This window comes from Trichomycterus rosablanca, chromosome 22, assembly GCF_030014385.1.
Source record: "Trichomycterus rosablanca isolate fTriRos1 chromosome 22, fTriRos1.hap1, whole genome shotgun sequence".
Taxonomy (NCBI): domain Eukaryota; kingdom Metazoa; phylum Chordata; class Actinopteri; order Siluriformes; family Trichomycteridae; genus Trichomycterus; species Trichomycterus rosablanca.
The window spans coordinates 14,991,076-15,012,167 of NC_086009.1; the positions used below are offsets into that span (position 1 = coordinate 14,991,076).

Genomic DNA, 21,092 nt, shown 5'->3' on the forward strand with positions numbered 1-21,092 from the left:
TTAGCTTCTTAAGTGTGATCAGGGGTGAGGGGTGAGGAGGGGAATAAAACGTGCCTGAGCACTAGCGCCCTCTGGTAGTGCAGGGGGGGGGGCAGTAAAGAGAAACTGGGAGGGTGTTTCAGAACGGTATTATAGGTGTATGAGTGTCAGTGTAGCCAATCTGAGCTGCGTGACGCGCGCACCGCTGGTCCTGTTCATATTTAACACAGAACAGAACAGTACCGAGAATCAGCGGGGCCTGTGAAGGTAGCACAAGAGCGCGTCGATTCAGCGCGCACCTGCTATTCATTTTTACTTCGGTTTATTATTATTTATGTTTTAATTTGATTTGAGTTTGTTCTTATTATAAGGTTTGTGGGCTTTTTGTGCTGTAGATTAGTGCTATGTGATACGGTGTTGCGCATTGAAAATGGAACTGTACTTGACAGCAAATCTACATACAACCTTCTCTTTTTACACTGTTGGGCTTTGATTAAAGATGGAGATATACGCATCACCTGTGCACTATTGATTTTTAACGAGCTGTAAACGTGCAGGAATATTCACGGACATGTAAGACTACGAAACCGCATGGCACCTGAAATACAAGCGCCGATTTCCCAAATGAACGCTTCAGCATCCTTAACGCGGCGCCCGAACCCACATCATTAATCCGAGCGGCTGCTATTCCCTCCGATCGCAATGATCCTCTTTCGTAAATTCCGCGTCTTGCTATTGATGGTCTTTCTCGTCGCATGCACCATGCACATCATGATAGACCTGCTGCCCAAGCTGGAGAGGCGTGCGGCGGGTGCGGATCCCTCCAACACCGCCTGTTCGTGCGCGCATGAGCCGCAGCAGCAGCAGCAGCAGCGCGCAGCAGGACAAGCCGCCTGGAACAACAAACACACGCTCCGGATCCTCCAGGACTTCAGTAACGAGCCAGGCTCGAACCTGACCTCGCAGAGTCTGGAGAAGGTCGCGGCCGGGGAGAAGCCCGAGCTTTTGGGAGTCAAGGGGCTCGTAGTGGAGTCGGAGGAGCGGAGGAGTCTGATGAAGCAGGCTGGGAATGAAGGTGGGAAGCGGGGGGCGAGAGGGACGTCCAGACTCGCCGCTCTGTACGAACAGCCGCTGTATAGAATACAACTACCGGGACTTACCGACGAGGACACGCTCTTTAACATCAACACAGATATACGATTTTACCCCAAAGCTACTGGGAACCAGGAATGGTAAAGTAAAACCATTAAAGAATGCTTTTAACTTTCTGTATTGATGCAGCAGGTGCACTGGGGTAGTCCAGTCTGAAAGGGGACCTGTCCTATTTGGCTATAGGGGGGTAACACATGTAATACTACACCATGTTCTAAAACTTTTTGGGCCAACAATCGAACATGGGAAGTGGGGTCCTTCACTACATTCTGAATAACTTGGTGAAGTAAGGCAGCAGGTGCATTGGGGTAGTCCAGTCTGAAAGGGGGATAACCAGCCCCGGTTCTGGACTGCTTTGCTTGGGGGAGCAAAGACACAATTTGGGGGGGCAATGCCCCCCTCAGCCCCCCCCTAGCCCCGGTTCTGGACTGCTTTGCTTGGGGGGGGCAAAGACACAATTTGGGGGGGGCAATGCCCCCCTCAGCCCCCCCCCTAGCGCCGGCCCTGGGGATAACACAGAAAGGGCTGTGTAATACTAGACCATGTTCTAGAACTTTTTGGGCCATCAATCGAACATGGGAGGTCGGGTCCTGCCCTCACAACTACATGGTGAATAATTTGGTGAATTAAGGCAGCAGGTGCACTGGGGTAGTCCAGTCTGAAAGGGGACCTGTCCTATTTGGCTATAGAAGGGTAACACATGTAATACTAGACCATGTTCTAAAACTTTTTGGGCCATCAATGGAACATGGGACGTGGGGTCCTGGCATCACAACTACATGGTGAATGACTTGGTGAAGTAAGGCAGCAGGTGCATTGGGGTAGTCCAGTCTGAAAGGGGGGTAACACAGAAAGGGCTGTGTAATACTAGACCATGTTCTAGAACTTTTTGGGCCATCAATCGAACATGGGAGGTCGGGTCCTGCCCTCACAACTACATGGTGAATAATTTGGTGAATTAAGGCAGCAGGTGCATTGGGGTAGTCCAGTCTGAAAGGGGACCTGTCCTATTTGGCTATAGAAGGGTAACACATGTAATACTAGACCATGTTCTAAAACTTTTTGGGCCAAGTACCACCCATCAAGACAGTATCCTTCAATTGAACATGGGAAGTGGGGTCCTGGCCTCACAACTACATGGTGAATAACTCGGTGAATTAAGGCAGCAGGTGCATTGGGGTAGTCCAGTCTAAAAGAAAGGGCTGTAGTACCACTTATCAAGATTGCATCTATGAATTGAATATTGGAAGAGGGGTCCTGCCATTTCTGCCAAATATTGTCTATATACATTGATCAGTCATAACATAAAACCACCTCCTTGTTTCTACACTCACTGTCCAATTTGTCAGCCCCACTTACCATATAGAAGCATTTTGTAGTTCTACAATTACTGACTGTATTCCATCTGTTTCTCTGCATACCTTTTTAACCTGTTCTCACCCTGTTCTTCAATGGTCAGGACCCCCACATGACCACCACAGAGCAGGTATTATTTAGGTGGTGGATCATTCTCAGCACTGCAGTGACACTGACATGGTGGTGGTGTGTTAGTGTGTGTTGTGCTGGTATGAGTGTATCAGACACAGCAGCGCTCCCGGAGTTTTTAAATACCGTGTCCACTCACTGTCCGCTCTATTAGACACTCCTACCTAGTTGGTCCACCTTGTAGAAGTAAAGTCAGAGACGAGCGCTCATCTATTGCTGCTGTTTGAGTCGGTCATCTTCTAGACCTTCATCAGTGGTCACAGGACGCTGCCCATGGGGCACTGTTGGCTGGATATTTTTGGTTGGTGGACTATTCTCAGTCCAGCAGTGACAGTGAAGTGTTTAAAAACTCCAGCAGCGCTGCTGTGTCTGATCCACTCATACCAGCACAACACACACTAACACACCACCACCATGTCAGTGTCACTGCAGTGCTGAGAATGATCCACCACCTAAATAATACCTGCTCTGTGGTGGTCCTGTGGGGGTCCTGACCATTGAAGAACAGCATGAAAGGGGGCTAACAAAGCATGCAGAGAAACTACAGTCAGTAATTGTAGAACTACAAAGAGCTTCTATATGGTAAGTGGAGCTGATAAAATGGACAGTGAGTGTAGAAACAAGGAGGTGGTTTTAATGTTATGGTTGATCGGTGTACATGCTCCACTTAATAGCTTTGCAGAATGTTAGGATCTGTCAGTGTTCCCAGTTTATATGGCAGGACCCCCAATCAATTCATTATAGAGGAACAGATGCTATTTGGCTAGCCATTCTTCTTATTCTCAACAGGTGTTCTTGAACAACTAGAGTAGGGTTAGGGTTAGTGTTTTGGGAAGATTACTTTTAGAAATATCAAGATTTTGAAGGGTACTCATTAAGCGCACCCGTATAATTAATACAACTGATAGTGTTAAGAGCAAAACCATTAGCTGTTAGCTTTAATTTTGGCAGAGCTGTTTTTATTTATTTATTTATTTATTTGGTTGTTCTGACCATCTGGACAATTTTCTCATAGCAAAAGGTGACCATGCCAAGGCTTCATCCCAGCCCTGGCAAGAGACCACAGTTGTCATGTACTTTGCAATGTCATGTACTTGGGCAGAGAGAGGTCACAGGCTGTAGCCAATAATAATCAAGAACAAGGAATCAGGAGGTCATGCCACAGAGATAACCGTGGTATGTGCATTTTTAAACCAGACGTTTCTTTTATTTTCTTTGTTTTTTTAATTTTTATATTTTCGATGATTTACTCTTATAAATTAAGATATTTAACTTGGTTACAAAGACTTTACAAATTTTGTATCTTTATTAAGGAACCATAATTATTATTACATTTGGAAACATGACATAATCAAGACATTTAATTGTGCAAGTGTTAAAGGTCGGGCTGTGGGGTGGCACAACGGTAAAGTATGCCAGCTCGCCACCACTGTAATCTGTGGGTCCAGGGTTTGAATCTTAGCTGTGTTATTCACTAAATACATGATAAATGTCCAAGGGCTTGGCTGACACAGCTTGGGGGTCCAGGGTTTAAATCTCAGTGCTATTCACTAAGGAAGTGATCGCTAATAATTAAGGGGTTGCCCGACACAGCCTAGCTGCACTTGAGATCTGGGGGTCCTGGGTTGGAATCTCAGCATGTGCTGTCCTCTGAGGACATGATCTACTAACATCTGACACAGCCTAGCCATTGGGGGGGTCCTTCGGGAGGTCCAGGGTTTGAATCTCGGTGCTATCCGCTGAGTGCATGATCGACTAGTAATTAAGGGGTTGGCTGATCTGGAGATCTGGGGTCCAGGGTTCTGCTGAGGACAAGATTGGCTGATATGCGACACAGCCTAGCCATTGGGAGGTCCATTGGGAGGTCCATTGGGAGTTGGCCGACACTAATAATTAAGAGGTTGGCCGACACAGCCTAGCCATTGGGAAGTGCACTTGAGTTTTGGGACTCCAGGGTTCAAATCTCTGTGCTATCCACTGAGGACATGATTGACTAATATTAAAGGGGTTGGCCCACACAGCCTAGCCACTGGGAAGTGCACTTGAGTTTTAGGGCTCCAGGGTTTAAATCTCGGTAGTATCCACTGAGGACATGATGGGCTAATATTAAAGGGGTTGGATAACACAGCCTAGCCACTGGGAAGTGCACTTGGAAGGTCCATTGGAAGGTCCAGGGTTCGAATCTCGGTGCTATCCATTGACTACATGATCAGCTAATAATTAAGGGGTTGACTGACACAGCCTAGCCATTGGGAGGTCCATTCAGAGGTCCAGGGTTCGAATCTTGGTGCTATCCACTGAGGACATGAGGTGTACTTGGGAGGTCCATTGGGAGGTCCAGGGTTCGAATCTTAGTGCTGTCCGGCCGGCCGACACTAGCCATTGAGAGGTGCACTTGTCAGTGTGCTCTCAGTGCTGGTCCCAGTTTGAAACTGAACCATTAGCATTGAAAGTCACCATTAGCATATCAGAATATTAAATCTAATGCCCTCGTTTCTACCCTTGTCTCCAGGCACAACGGGGGCAACGAAGAAGAGGAAGAGTTCAGCCCGACAGGAGAGGCTAACGCTGAGTCATATCCGAACTGGCTTCGCTTCCACATCGGAATTAACCGTTACGAGCTGTATTCCAGGCACAATCCGATCGTCGAGGCCCTGCTTAAGGACCTGCAGTCCCAGAAGATCACAAGCGTAGGTGAGCACAGGTCAAGCGTGCAGCGATATACAGGATTACTTTCTGTTATGTTATTTTTTTCAGATTATAGCTTGCTCAGGTGAATAATTCCAACCCCCAAAAGCAATTACTGCCAAGCGGTGTAGTGCTATTATGGTCTCGGCACAAGCCAAGTAGCTCGGTCGTTAAGAGCAGTGAACTCGCAAAGCTGTGTATATCACGGAGAGAGTGACCGTTCGGTGGGGGTGGAAAATCATGGAAGCTTGTCCAGTAAGGGACAGTCGGCTGAGTAAATCTCAGTCCATCTATGAGCGCTCTCTTTCAGCCCTGCTGCAGCGTGGTGCTGATGTGGCTTAGTGGTTACGCTGCAGCATACATCAGTCACGGTCACCCTGATACCTCAATAAAACTGTCCAGAGCTTCAGATGTCAAACCGCCCACCGTGAGACCGTACAAACCCCGCGGCTAGACGTCGGCTCAATCGGTCAAAGCCGAGCTAGAGATTGTGGGGGCATTATATTAAAAACAGTACCAAGGCAAGGCTTGTTTATCCTTCTAAAGTTCTATAATCGTTTGGGAAATGAGTATGACCAACAGTTTTTGCTGGAGTCTTGGTTGTTTGTGCTGTGTTCTGCTTAGCATAAAGTGCATACACATACTGCAGCTTCTCTAAACAGATGAAATAATAATAATAATCTGACGTATTTAAAGTATTTTTAATTTATTTAATATTTTATTTTTTATTTGTTTATTTATTTTAATTTTTTATTTATTTTTTTAAATTTATTTATTTTATTTATTTTATTTTTATTTTATTTATTTTATTTTTTACATTTTTATTTATTTATTTATTTATTTTATTTATTAATTTATTTTAATTAATATTTTATTATTTATTTATTTATTTATAAATTTCTATTTATTAAATGTATTTATTTTTTAAATTTTTTATTTATTTATTTTTATTTATTTAGATTTTTATTTACATTTATTAAATCTTTTTTTTAATTTATTTATTTATAAGCCAATTTGTCTTCTCTTGCTGGAGACCCAGTTGGCATCTGAGGAGGGTATATTTGCCTGACACATACGCCCTCTGACATGTGCCCTGTCCACCGTGCCCCTCTTTTTTGCCCATAAATTGGTGGGTTTGCAAATGAGGCCAGTCTTACTTATGGAGAGTCGTGCACTGATTACTCTACACCTCTAATCCTAATCCTGTACAGGTGCCTCATGGTACTCACCAGAGTCCTTACAGAGCGTCGAATACCCCGCCCCTTTTTCCACCCAGCAGACTATAGTGGCCAGTTTTGCCTGCTGGGGCCGCCCAGCCAACCGGTAGCAGAGCTAAGATTTAAACTCGGGGAGCTCAGAATCCCAGTGCTGGTGCACTAGCGGAAAATCCATAAATCTCACCTTTACTCTACGTTGATGTGGTAAATGTTACCATTTATATTTTACTTAAGGAATACCTATGTGGGCGTTCAGGTGGCGCAGCTGTAAAACACGCTAGCACACCAGAGCTGACATCTTGAACTCGTGAGTTCGAATCTCAGCTCTACAGCAGGTTGGGCGCCTACACAGACAGTGATTGGCTCGTCCGCCAGGTTTGGATGCCGGAGGGGATTCTTCAAACCTGTTGCAATTATAAGGGAGCTCCTAAGCTTTCAATGACTTTTTGATCAACTAAGGTATAAATATGAGGATACAGAGGCCACAAATTCAGACATTTGATTGGCTGTGTCTGTAGGGGAGGGACAAAGGCTGAAATAGAGGTTCCTCATTGCTGGCTCGTCGTAAAAGTGGCCTAGACCCCGCCCCTTGCAGGTGAAAAGAAGCGATCAGCAGCGTTCCAAATCACCACGACGGAATTGGGTGCAAAAGGGGTATAAATTAAATGAGACAAAATTGTGTTAACTGTATAAATCCCCTAGTGGGACAAAATGAAGATGTTTGAAACATCTGGCGGCTGTAATTAACCTGTCTAGAAGAGAATGCGTGTCTGATTCGCTTCATTCATGTGCACCACTGCTGCCAATGCACTCGGTTTATTTATATAAGTCTGAAATGAGCCACACAAATCATTGTACAACATTTTATTATACGCTATATGCTTAAAAGTATGTGGACACCTGTTAAACCGAGTGAAATCAGGTGATTAGCCATGCCTGACTTAAATTCTATGCTTCTATGGCAACAGTAAAAACATGGGGTCTGTCTCAACACCTAGTGAGCTGCCTTGCTGGCCACTTCATAGGCAGCCTAAGTACAGAGGATTCGAACTTTATAAGGCACTGAACTTTAGAAGGCAGACTTTTAAGACGTTCTAGTCAGATCAGTCACTGTCACCTCACAGCAAGAAGGTCCTGGGTTCGATCCCCAAGCGGGGCGGTCCGGGTCCATTCTGTACGGAGTCTGCGTGGGTTTCCTCCGGGAGCCCCGGTTTCCTCCCACAGTCCAAAAACATGCAGTCAGGTTATTTGGAGACACTGACTTGCCCTATAGATGAATGGGCAGTTGTAGCCTAGTGGTTAAGGTACTGGACTAGTAATCGAAAGGTCGCTGGTTCAAGCCCCACCACTGCCAGGTTGGCACTGTTGGGCCCTTGAGCAAGGCCCTTAACCCTCAATTGCTTAGACTGTATATTGTCACAGTGCTGTAATAAAAGCGTCCACTAAATGCTGAAAGCGTCCACTAAATGCTGAAAATGTAAATGTACATGGGTGTGTGTGTGTGTGTGTCTGCCCTGCGATGGACTGGCGCTCTGTCCAGGGTGTTACTGTGTGCCTTGCGCCCATTGAAAAGCTGGTATAGGCTCCAGCACCCCCCGACCATAATTGGATAAGCGGTTAAGAAAGTGAGTGAGTCAGATCAGTTGTTCCTGCTAACCGTCGCACTTTTAGTGATCGCGTATTAAATCCGTTATCTGATATACAATCTAGTGCACTGTGTAGGGAACATAAATCAATTGTCTAATATACTGTCTAGTGCACTATGTAGGGAACATAAATCCATTATCTGATATACAATTTAGTGCACTATGTAGGGAACATGATTAATTATGTAATACACTTTCTAGTGCACTATGTAAGGAACACAAATCATCATCTAGTTATACTTTCTAGTGCACTATGTAGTGAACATGAATGCGATATACAATCTAGTGCACTGTGTAGGGAACATAAACCAATTGTCTAATTCACTATTTAGTGCACTACGTAGGGAACATGAATTCATATCTAAAATACTAACATAAATCCGTTATCTGATATACAATTTAGTGCACTGTGTAGGGAACCTAAATCCGTTAACTAATACGCTACCTAAAGCATTATGTAAAAAACATAAGTCTATTATGTAGTAAATTATCTAGTGCACTAAGTGAGGAACATAAATTCTTTTCTAATATACAAACTAGTGCACTATATAGGGAACATTAATCTTTTATCTTTTACACTATCTAGTGCTCAGTTAGCAGCTCCTAAAGTTTAGCTACCTCCTTGAAATGAGTTTTTGCATTTTGGGATGTCTGGCTTACACTTGTACGCCTTTATAAAGAGACCTGAGACCCCAAATGAAAGTGATGTTTGGAACACAATATCAATATAAAAATATAGTTTCCATAAAATTAGGATTAAAAAAGGCTAACAATATTTCTAGAGCCGTTAAGGAGGTTAATTCATCTGTGTATTCATGTAATCAATAAATTGCTCGCTCTTTCCACAGCTATGAAGTCGGGCGGCACTCAACTGAAACTCATCATGACATTTCAGAACTACGGACAAGCTCTCTTCAAGCCAATGAAGTAAGTGACACAGCAATCCTGAAAATATCATCCATGATTCATTGCGATTAGCATCACGCACCATGACGGGTAACATAAACCACATTTATGTTACCATAAAAGCACATCGATACACCATCCGGTAATAATGTCTGATTTTTATTGCAGAATAATAACATACACCGATCAGCCATAACATTAAAACCACCTCCTTGTTTCTACACTCACTGTTCATTTTATCAGCTCCACTTATCATATAGAAGCACTTTGTAGTTCTACAATTACTGACTGTAGTCTATTTGTTTCTCTGCATGCTTTGTTAGCCCTCTTTCATGCTGTTTTTCAATGGTCAGGACCCCCACAGGATGGTGGATCATTCTCAGCACTGCAGTGACACTGACATGGTGGTGGTGTGTTAGTGTGTGTTGTGCTGGTATGAGTGGATCAGACACAGCAGCGCTGCTGGAGTTTTTAAATGCTGTGTCCACTCACTGTCCACTCTATTAAACATTCCTACCTCGTTGGTCCACCTTGTAGATGTAAAGTCAGAGACGATCGCTCATCTATTGCTGCTGTTTGAGTTGGTCATCTTCTAGACCTTCATCAGTGGTCACAGGGCACTGCCCATGGGCGCTGTTGGCTGGATGTTTTTGGTTGGTGGACTATTCTCAGTCTAGCAGTGACAGTGAGGTGTTTAAAAACTCCATCAGCGCTGCTGTGTCTGATTTGCTCATACCAGCACGACACACACTAACACACCACCACCATGTCAGTGTCACTGCAGTGCTGAGAATCATCCACCACCTAAATAATACCTGCTCTGTGGTGGTCCTGTGGGGGTCCTGACCATTTAAGAACAGGGTGAAAGCAGGCTAAAAAGGTATGTAGAGAAACAGATGGACTACAGTCAGTAATTGTAGAACTACAAAGTGCTTCTATATGGTAAGTGGAGCTGATAAAATGGACAGTGTGTGTAGAAACAAGGAGGTGGTTTTAATGTTATGGCTGATCTGTGTATATTATTATATTATTTATTTATTTGTTGTAAATTCAGCACAAAGAGGCTGTAGCACTAATGAATGTCTCCATGTCTGAGATTAGACTGTAGTGTTTGCCTGAACATCTGTATGATCTTTCCTGGTGGGTAATAATCAGTCTGCTCCTAATTAACACCACCAGGCCTATGTGTTAATTAAAACAAGAGAGGAGCCATACAGTTGCCATGAATGTTTGCCAGCAGAAGCACTAGCGGCACATAAAATCACATCGACTGACTCCCCCAGCTAAAACCGAGCTGCCACCTTGTTCGCTCATGATCAAATAATTGCTCAGGGATGCTTGATTTCCTTTTGCCCACAAACCGTCAGGCCCGTTTTTTTATTTGATTGCACCTCATCACAGCCACTGAGCCATCAGCTCTGTTTGTTTTTAGAGACGCCGTGGGTGGAAGAGCTGATAAAAGTTGTTGTTTTTCCGATCGGTTAATCATTAAACAGTTTAATTAGTGGGTTCCTCATAGCAACACAGGTTCTAAGGACCTGGCTTCAAACCCTGTCTGTAGTCACTGGGAAGTTTGGCAGTAAGCCACATTTGCCATGCCTATTTTGGCCAGCAAAGGGGGCATGGAGGCACAGATTGACTTTTAGCAATGATAATAGTTTGCTCCAGGTGAGAGTGTTTCCATATATAACGGTTTCTCCCTTTGAGACTTGCCAGCTCCTTTGATTGGCAGCCGTGCTTTTCTCTTTGGAACCGTGATGCCCGACCACTGTGTTTTTTTATACCACTGTGCCCAACCTGGCTCCCTAAAACGTCCAGGATAATGCTTCTGAATCAATTTATTTGTTGTGGTTCACTGGTCCAACTAACTGGTCAGCTACTCAATCCACCAATTAACCAAATTACACCAAGAATTTGGTTTGATTCAGCTTGACACAAAGAGGATTGGTTACAGCTGGCTTCAAGCCACGTTGAAGTCCTGTCCCTTTGCAGTGCCTATTTTGGCCAGCAGAGGGGGCATGGAGGCGCAGATGATTGACTTTAAGCAATAATAATAATTTGCTACAGGTGGGAGTGTTTCCATATTTAAGAGTTTCTCCCTTTGAGACTTGCCAGCTCTTCTGTTTGGCAGCCTTGCTTTTCTCTTCAGAACCATGATGACCGATCAGTGTGGCTAGGCCACACTGGACCCTAACATCAGGAAAAAAGGGATATTTAACCAAGTTTGAACAATACTGTAGCTAAAAAGCCACAAATGAAAAAGGAGCAATCGCAAATAAATAAGGTGGCCAATATAACAGAAACAAAGTAACAAATGAAAGACAAAAAAAAAAAAACATCTGCAGCGCTCAACTGAGAAAGTAAATAGAACAGGGATAGCGCAACTCTTAGAACTGGTTGTCACATTGACAGGCTGTCCCAAATGCAAGAACCTTTTTTCCTTGCCAAATTACATCTAAAATCATATTGATGTTCAGTCTCTAGCATCTAGCAATTTCCTAGCTAGTCATTGAATTTTACGTACCACAACCTGACGCCCTAAAACGTCCAGGATCATGCTTCTGAATCAGTTTGTTGACAGAAAAAGTTATCTAGCACCAACTGGTTCAACTACCAGGTCCAACTAACTGGTCAGCTACTCAATCCACCAATGAACCAAATAACACCAAGAATTTGGTTTAATTCAACTTGACACAAATAGGCTTGGTTAGTGCATCCCTGTTAAATCAAAACATTAATTAAATACTAAATTAAATTAATTAAATCTGTAGGCTTCTCATCCAGGGAAGTCACTCCCAGATTATATTAGCGGTCAATTTAATGTAGCAAAAACGTCTATAAGCATGCTTTTGAATTTTTGTTGTCAAAAAATCTACTATCTGGTCCAAATAACTGGTCAGCTACTCAATCCACCAATGAACCAAATGACATTAAGAATTAGACTTAATTCAACTTGACACAAAGAGGATTGATTACTGCATCCCTACTGAATCAAAACATTGATTAAATACTAAATTAGGAATTCACTCACATGGACATATGAGGACTCGCAGGCCTCGCTAACCCTAGATAATTAGCAGTCATGATTTCAACATAAGAAAGAGACTAGACGGAAATGGTATCCACAAGGTGATAACCAAGGGGTACATCAAGGTTTGGAAGCCATACGTCCTGTTGTATTAGTTAACGAAATGTTATTACATTGTTTTAACATGTTTATGTTCTGCTAAAATAGAAAAAAAAAATAAAGCAGAAAAAATAAAAGGACTTCTTTAAAGTAACTATGGCTGTCACACTCGACAGCACCTGCTTGGCAGATCTTGATCAGAGTTTCACTTCAACGCACAGCATTCCCATACCAACCGTCTCCGCTCTGTTGGGGCTTTTTTTTTTTTTTTTTTTTTCAAAAGTAGGACATATGGAACCTGGGGAATAGCAGATGCTGTCTGTTTTGGGTTATGCCTTGTTATATGCTAAGGGAATTGCAAGCTGAGGTTCGGGGTGCAGCTGCAGTGCTTGATTCAGATGAAAACGTTATGTGTCTGTGTACAAATTTGATCAGAAGAATAAGTTGGTCATAGGCTCAGTAAGACATCAATCAGTTTCACAAAGTGTCACCATCATTTGGCGATGGTGCACTAGTATGACCGTTTAAACTGATTTATACTGATATGAACATTCAAGAACGTCACCATGGCTAAGAAATCCCAATCAAGACTGTGTAAAGAGGTGCAGATAACTGATCAATCAGCTTCTCTGAGGATCTGAGGATCAACTACCTTGTTGAGTGTTAATTTGCTCCAGGTGGGAGCGTTTCTATATATCACGGTTTCTCCCTTGCAGATTTGGCAACTTGCTTTTTCTCTGAAACCACAATGCCAGACTTGGTCTGGTTTGACTCGGTTTTCCACTGGCATATAGGCATCACATCTTCATCTCCCTCTGGGAATGCGTCAAGTGTTGCAGCACTTTTTGACCTCACTATGGAACCACATTGGGATTCTACCTTGGTTAAGCATCCAGCATCAAAGGATGACAAAAAATGACTTCTTGATGGTGCACTAGCATGACAGTTTAAACTGATTTATACTGATATAAACATTGAAGAACGTCACCATGGCTAAGAAAGCCCAATCAAGACTGTGTAAAGAGGTGCAGATAACTGATCGTTCCGTTTCTCTGAGGATCTGAGGATCACCTACCTTGTTGAGTGTTAATTCGCTCCAGGTGGGAGCGTTTCTATATATCACGGTTTCTCCCTTGCAGATTTGGCAACCTGCTTTGTCTCTGAAACCCCTGATGCCAGGCTTGGTACGGTCTGACTTAATTGTCTGCTGCCATTTAGGCCATCACACTTTCATCTCTTTTTGGGATTGTGTCCAGTGTTGCAGCACTTTTTGGGGTGCATTTGGGTGATATTTGCCATACGAACATGTTTTAAACAACATTAGTGTAGTAAATAGCATATAGAATTATTACACAAGTAAAGGATGTAAATATGACATTGATTTACTACATAGTTCTGCACCTTGGGCAGCAATCTGTGTCTATGGATGTTGTACTGAGCTTGTACTGCATAAGGTTCGCTCCAACAATTTAAATCCATACAATTTGCCCTATTTTTTCTCTCAGTCTAAATAATTGTGCTACTCATAGAAATGAGTCGATTACACCAGCAGCAATGAGTTTCTGAATCGACTGGATTCTCATTCCTACTTAGAAAAGTAAAAGCTCTGCTGCTTCTCACCCAGGCAAGGTCTTAAAATAGAGCCTTACTATGAGCTTTACTGTATCTGTCAATGTGTTAGTGTTTACTGGAGGACCAGTGAGCCTAGCGGTGGTTTCTTTACCCTCCTGCTACTATCGCGTTTACACACGTCTGAGTGTGTACCAAGACCCAACCATCTGATTATATATGGGAATGAAATTATTTATGATTTCAATGCATGGGAAATGGTTATGAAATGCAGGCGTCCAGTTTTTTATGTGCTCAGCCTGTCAGGACTTGTATGTGATTCTAGAAAGATTTGTTTTCTTTGCTGTATTTATTTATTTAGGTAAACCTGTTACAATCATTCGATGTAGAAGTTGATGTAGAGTCTGAGGATCACAGTGGGGGTTAAGCTGAGCAGAACAGTAGACGCGTGGTAAACAGGGCATCTGATTGAAAGCCTCGCTGTGCAGGGATTACATCCTCAACTGAGCATGCTATCAAATCCAGTTTTAGAGATTTGGTATGATCTGCGATCTGTCTAAATCTATACAACTCAAGGGTTTGGTTAAACACTGGGGGAAACGTGCACTGTCTCTTCTGGCAGTTGGAAACGTCTGTTACTGACTGTCATAATATATATAAGAAATATATTTTGGATCTATGTGATCTGCTGAATCTACATGGATCTACAGGATCTACTGTATGTATAATCCATTGAATCAGTTCTTGGGAACTACTGGCCAAGGGAACACCCCAACAGACCCCAAAACATGTGGCTAACTACTGGGTAAGGGATCACCCCCACAGACTCCAAAAACATGTGGTCTACTACTGGGTAAGGGAACACCTCGACAGCTCAAGAACATGTGGCTAACTACTATGTAGGGAAACAGCCTAACAGACCCCAAAAACATGTGGCTAACTACTGGGTAAAAGAACACCCTAACAGACCCCAAAAACATGTGGCTAACTACTGGGTAAAAGAACACCCTAACAGACCCCAAAAACATGTGGCTAACTACTGGGTAAAAGAACACCCTAACAGACCCCAAAAACATGTGGCTAACTACTGGGTAAGGGAACACCCCAACAGACCCCAAAACATGTGGCTAACTACTGGCCAAGGGAACACCCCAACAGACCCAAAAACATGTGGCTAACTACTGGGTAAGAAAACACCCCAACAGCCCCCAAGAACATGTGGCTAACTACTGGGTAAGGGAACACCCCAACAGCCCAAGAACATGTGCGTAAATACTGGGTAAGGGAACACTCCAACAACCCAAGAACATGTGGGTAAATACTGGGTAAGGGAACACTCTGAGAGACCCCAAGAACATGTGCCTAAATACTGGCCAAGGGAACACCCCAACAGCCCAAGAACATGTGGCTAACTACTGGGTCAGGGAACACCCTAACAGACCTAAAGAACATGTGGCTAACTACTGGGTAAGGGAACACTTTAACAGACCCCAAGAACATGTGGCTAACTACTGGGTAAGGGGACACTCTGAGAGACCCCAAGAACATGTGCCTAAATATTGGCCAAGGGAACACCCCAACAGCCCAAAACAAGTAACCAACTACTGGCCAAGGGAACACCCCAACACCCCCCAGGAACAAGTGGCCAACTACTGGCCAAGGGAAAACCTCAACATCCCAAGAACATGTAGCTAACTACTGGGAAGGGAACACCCTAACAGACCCAAAGAACATGTGGCTAACTACTGGTTAAGGGAACACCCTAACAGACCCCAAGAACATGTGGATAAATACTGGGTAAGGGAACACCCCAACAACCCAAGAACATGTAGCTAACTACTGGGTAAGGGAACACCCCAACAGCCCCCAAGAACATGTGGCTAACTACTGGGTAAGGGAACACCCTAACCGACCCCAAGAACATGTGCCTAAATACTGGCCAAGGGAACACCCCAACAGCCCAAGAACATGTGCCTAAATACTGGGTAAGGGAACACCCCGACAGACCCAAAAACATGTGGCTGACCACTGGGTAAGGGAACACCATAACAGACCCAAAGAACATGTGGCTAACTACTGTGTAAGGGAACACTCTAACAGACCCCAAAAACATCTGGCTTACCTGTCCAGGGTGTTTCCTACCTTTCGCCCAGTAAATCTGACCCACCGTGACCCTAAATAGGATAAAACCGTGATAAAACCTGCAATACTGTAGGACCAGACATGTTGACAGTGTCTCTGAGAAGCATTGGCGCTGAAGCTCAGGTCATCATGGACTTTGGAGAATGTGACCAATCAGATGTCTGGTTAAACACAAGTGCCCATGCCCTTTCTGTCTTGGTGTACTTGTTCACATATTACATTAATAACATAGCCATGCCCTAGATGGAACAGGCTAAATCTGATGGGCGATATGTATAAGCTACACAGCCGCTCTGGCTTCCAGGAAAACCAGGGCGTGTATGACTGTCTGAACGCATCCTGCATCAATTTGTTAGGTCAGACAGACCTGGCAGCTCACAGCAGAACACAAACGTCCTCCAAAACACATGCTGCTGGAGAAGTAATGAAATGTAAAGAAGTTTCATCGGCGTAGCCGAAGCCGGAGTGGGAGATTTTTCCAGGCTGGTATATTAAAATGAATAATTAACTTGAATCTTAGGTGCAAATTAGGGGGGTAATTGAGTGTTTCTGTCAACGTTCACACATTCATACTGTGTGAGGAAGGAAAATGAGTTTGCATTTTATTTAGTGTAGGCTTCAGCCAGACGGTGCTTTATTTTGCACCCACTTTCAGCAAAATTGGCTGGTTCTGGAATTCAGAAATGCCAAACAACCAGATGATGAGTTCCTTACTGAAGAGTGGTGCAGTGCATCTCATTAAAGTATGCTTTATTCTACTGTTTATACAGGCATCTGATTTGTCTAAGCTGCTGCATGGGCACCATATGAGGAGGGCAAGGCAGTGAAAAACTCACTTTCAGCACCAGCAGTGCACTGTACATCCAAAGAACACAGGTCATTTAGATAATTGGATAATATACAGTAAATGCGTATGAGGGCTTAACTGGAGCAAAATTAAGTATTAAGCATTAAGTGGTTGCCTTTATGCAAAGCGACTTACAGTTTTGAGCAATTGAGAGTTAAGTGCCTTTCTCAGTGGCCCAACAGTGACAACTTGGCAGTGGTAAGACTTGAACTGGCAAACTTCTGATTCATTACCTTAACCACTGCGCTACGACTATCCCTCTGTGTTTCAAATCACATAATTGCAGGAATATTTTTGCTAATCTTATTATAAAAAAAATATAAAAAATATAAAAAATATTATAAAAATAATCTCTTATTATAAAAATAATATAAAAAATATAAAATTTTTATAAAAATAATATAAAAAATATACAAATATTATAAAAATAATCTCTTATTATAAAAATAATATAAAAAATATACAAATATTATAAAATAACCTCTTAATATAAAAATAATATAAAAAATATTATTAAAATGATCTCTTATAAAAATAATATAAAAATTATAAAAATATAATAAAAATAATCTCTTATTATAAAAATAATATAAAAAATATAAAAATATAAAAATAATCTCTTATTATGAAAATAATATAAAAAAAAAGAAAAATATGATAAAATAACCTATTATAAAAATAATTAAAAAAATATGAAAGTATTATAAAAATAATCTCTTATTATAAAAATTCAAATTAAATGTAAAAATAAAAATAATAAACTAAATAATAATAATAATAAAACAATAATATTTTTTTCATAGGAGAATAAGTATATATATGTGTATATACTGTATATATATATATATATATATATATGTGTATATCTATATGTATATATATATACAGTATATAGATTATATATATATATATATATATATATATATATATATATACTATATATATAGATATAGATATAGATATATAGATATATAGATAGATAGATAGATATATATTAGGGCTGTCAAACGATTAAAAATTTTAATCGCGATTAATCTCAGAATTTCATATAGTTAATCGCGATTAATCGCATTAAATAAAATCTGTGTAAATGTTATAGAAAACAAGGTTTTTTAAGTGAAATGTGAAAAGTGGACGTTTCTACACGAAGTGAGTGTGTTTTGACCCTTTTGGGGCTTCCATAGTTCATGGACTAGCGTGCTTGACTCCGGTATTCAGTGCCGTAACAGATTAAGTTAATAAAGTGTTTTGCTCCCGATAACTTGTGAATATACCGTGTATTTATTTCTTTATTATGCAAGTGCATCCCTACGACGCTCGGTTATATTATTTTAACAAACCGCAAATGAACAACGGTGGCAAGTCCGACATTAAAACGTTTGTTCTACCAGTCAAGTCTCAACATGAACTAGAATTTGCGTTAACGGCACTATTGTTTTTAATCGCGTTAAATTGAGATTGCGTTAATGCGTTATTATCGCGTTAACTTCGACAGCCCTAATATATATATTTATAAAGATTAAAAGTAGATTCAATTCCAAAACAACACAGAAAAAACTATAAATCATCTTGAATTTTAAGCTTATCATGGCTAATTTGGAGCTGTTTCCATTTCCTAAACACAAATACAGGATAGAAAGAGCTAACTACTGGGTAAGGGAACACCCCACAGCGCAGCGGGATATTCCGCTAACATACCATGGGTGAAAAAGGGTTTCGCTAAGGACTGTGTGCAGGTCGGAGGAGGCGTGAGCAGTAATTTACCCACCTCGACTGCAATCAGGGATCCCCCAGCAGCGGAAGACCCCAAAAACATGTGGCTAACTACTGGGTAAAAGAACACCCTAACAGACCCCAAAAACATGTGGCTAACTACTGGGTAAAAGAACACCCTAACAGACCCCAAAAACATGTGGCTAACTACTGGGTAAGGGAACACCCCAACAGACCCCAAAACATGTGGCTAACTACTGGCCAAGGGAACACCCCAACAGACCCAAAAACATGTGGCTAACTACTGGGTAAGAAAACACCCCAACAGCCCCCAAGAACATGTGGCTAACTACTGGGTAAGGGAACACCCCAACAGCCCAAGAACATGTGCGTAAATACTGGGTAAGGGAACACTCCAACAACCCAAGAACATGTGGGTAAATACTGGGTAAGGGAACACTCTGAGAGACCCCAAGAACATGTGCCTAAATACTGGCCAAGGGAACACCCCAACAGCCCAAGAACATGTGGCTAACTACTGGGTCAGGGAACACCCTAACAGACCTAAAGAACATGTGGCTAACTACTGGGTAAGGGAACACTTTAACAGACCCCAAGAACATGTGGCTAACTACTGGGTAAGGGGACACTCTGAGAGACCCCAAGAACATGTGCCTAAATATTGGCCAAGGGAACACCCCAACAGCCCAAAACAAGTAACCAACTACTGGCCAAGGGAACACCCCAACACCCCCCAGGAACAAGTGGCCAACTACTGGCCAAGGGAAAACCTCAACATCCCAAGAACATGTAGCTAACTACTGGGAAGGGAACACCCTAACAGACCCAAAGAACATGTGGCTAACTACTGGTTAAGGGAACACCCTAACAGACCCCAAGAACATGTGGATAAATACTGGGTAAGGGAACACCCCAACAACCCAAGAACATGTAGCTAACTACTGGGTAAGGGAACACCCCAACAGCCCCCAAGAACATGTGGCTAACTACTGGGTAAGGGAACACCCTAACCGACCCCAAGAACATGTGCCTAAATACTGGCCAAGGGAACACCCCAACAGCCCAAGAACATGTGCCTAAATACTGGGTAAGGGAACACCCCGACAGACCCAAAAACATGTGGCTAACTACTGGGTAATGAAAACACCCTGACAGACCCAAAAACATGTGGCTGACCACTGGGTAAGGGAACACCATAACAGACCCAAAGAACATGTGGCTAACTACTGTGTAAGGGAACACTCTAACAGACCCCAAAAACATCTGGCTTACCTGTCCAGGGTGTTTCCTACCTTTCGCCCAGTAAATCTGACCCACCGTGACCCTAAATAGGATAAAACCGTGATAAAACCTGCAATACTGTAGGACCAGACATGTTGACAGTGTCTCTGAGAAGCATTGGCGCTGAAGCTCAGGTCATCATGGACTTTGGAGAATGTGACCAATCAGATGTCTGGTTAAACACAAGTGCCCATGCCCTTTCTGTCTTGGTGTACTTGTTCACATATTACATTAATAACATAGCCATGCCCTAGATGGAACAGGCTAAATCTGATGGGCGATATGTATAAGCTACACAGCCGCTCTGGCTTCCAGGAAAACCAGGGCGTGTATGACTGTCTGAACGCATCCTGCATCAATTTGTTAGGTCAGACAGACCTGGCAGCTCACAGCAGAACACAAACGTCCTCCAAAACACATGCTGCTGGAGAAGTAATGAAATGTAAAGAAGTTTCATCGGCGTAGCCGAAGCCGGAGTGGGAGATTTTTCCAGGCTGGTATATTAAAATGAATAATTAACTTGAATCTTAGGTGCAAATTAGGGGGGTAATTGAGTGTTTCTGTCAACGTTCACACATTCATACTGTGTGAGGAAGGAAAATGAGTTTGCATTTTATTTAGTGTAGGCTTCAGCCAGACGGTGCTTTATTTTGCACCCACTTTCAGCAAAATTGGCTGGTTCTGGAATTCAGAAATGCCAAACAACCAGATGATGAGTTCCTTACTGAAGAGTGGTGCAGTGCATCTCATTAAAGTATGCTTTATTCTACTGTTTATACAGGCATCTGATTTGTCTAAGCTGCTGCATGGGCACCATATGAGGAGGGCAAGGCAGTGAAAAACTCACTTTCAGCACCAGCAGTGCACTGTACATCCAAAGAACACAGGTCATTTAGATAATTGGATAATATACAGTAAATGCGTATGAGGGCTTAACTGGAGCAAAATTAAGTATTAAGCATTAAGTGGTTGCCTTTATGCAAAGCGACTTACAGTTTTGAGCAATTGAGAGTTAAGTGCCTTTCTCAGTGGCCCAACAGTGACAACTTGGCAGTGGTAAGACTTGAACTGGCAAACTTCTGATTCATTACCTTAACCACTGCGCTACGACTATCCCTCTGTGTTTCAAATCACATAATTGCAGGAATATTTTTGCTAATCTTATTATAAAAAAAATATAAAAAATATAAAAAATATTATAAAAATAATCTCTTATTATAAAAATAATATAAAAAATATAAAATTTTTATAAAAATAATATAAAAAATATACAAATATTATAAAAATAATCTCTTATTATAAAAATAATATAAAAAATA

General features: G+C 42.2%; 1 protein-coding gene across 1 annotated transcript in view; it reads left to right on the top strand.

Moving 5' to 3' along the window:
- Positions 1–681: 681 nt before the first annotated feature.
- The window catches only part of fam20ca (FAM20C golgi associated secretory pathway kinase a), a 60,664-nt gene continuing 40,253 nt past the window's right edge, over positions 682–21,092 (top strand). Inside the window, exons 1-3 of the mRNA XM_063018879.1 lie at positions 682–1,211; positions 5,129–5,310; positions 9,016–9,094. Coding sequence (XP_062874949.1) covers positions 682–1,211; positions 5,129–5,310; positions 9,016–9,094 — 791 coding nt within the window. The remainder of the gene's footprint in view (positions 1,212–5,128; positions 5,311–9,015; positions 9,095–21,092) is intronic.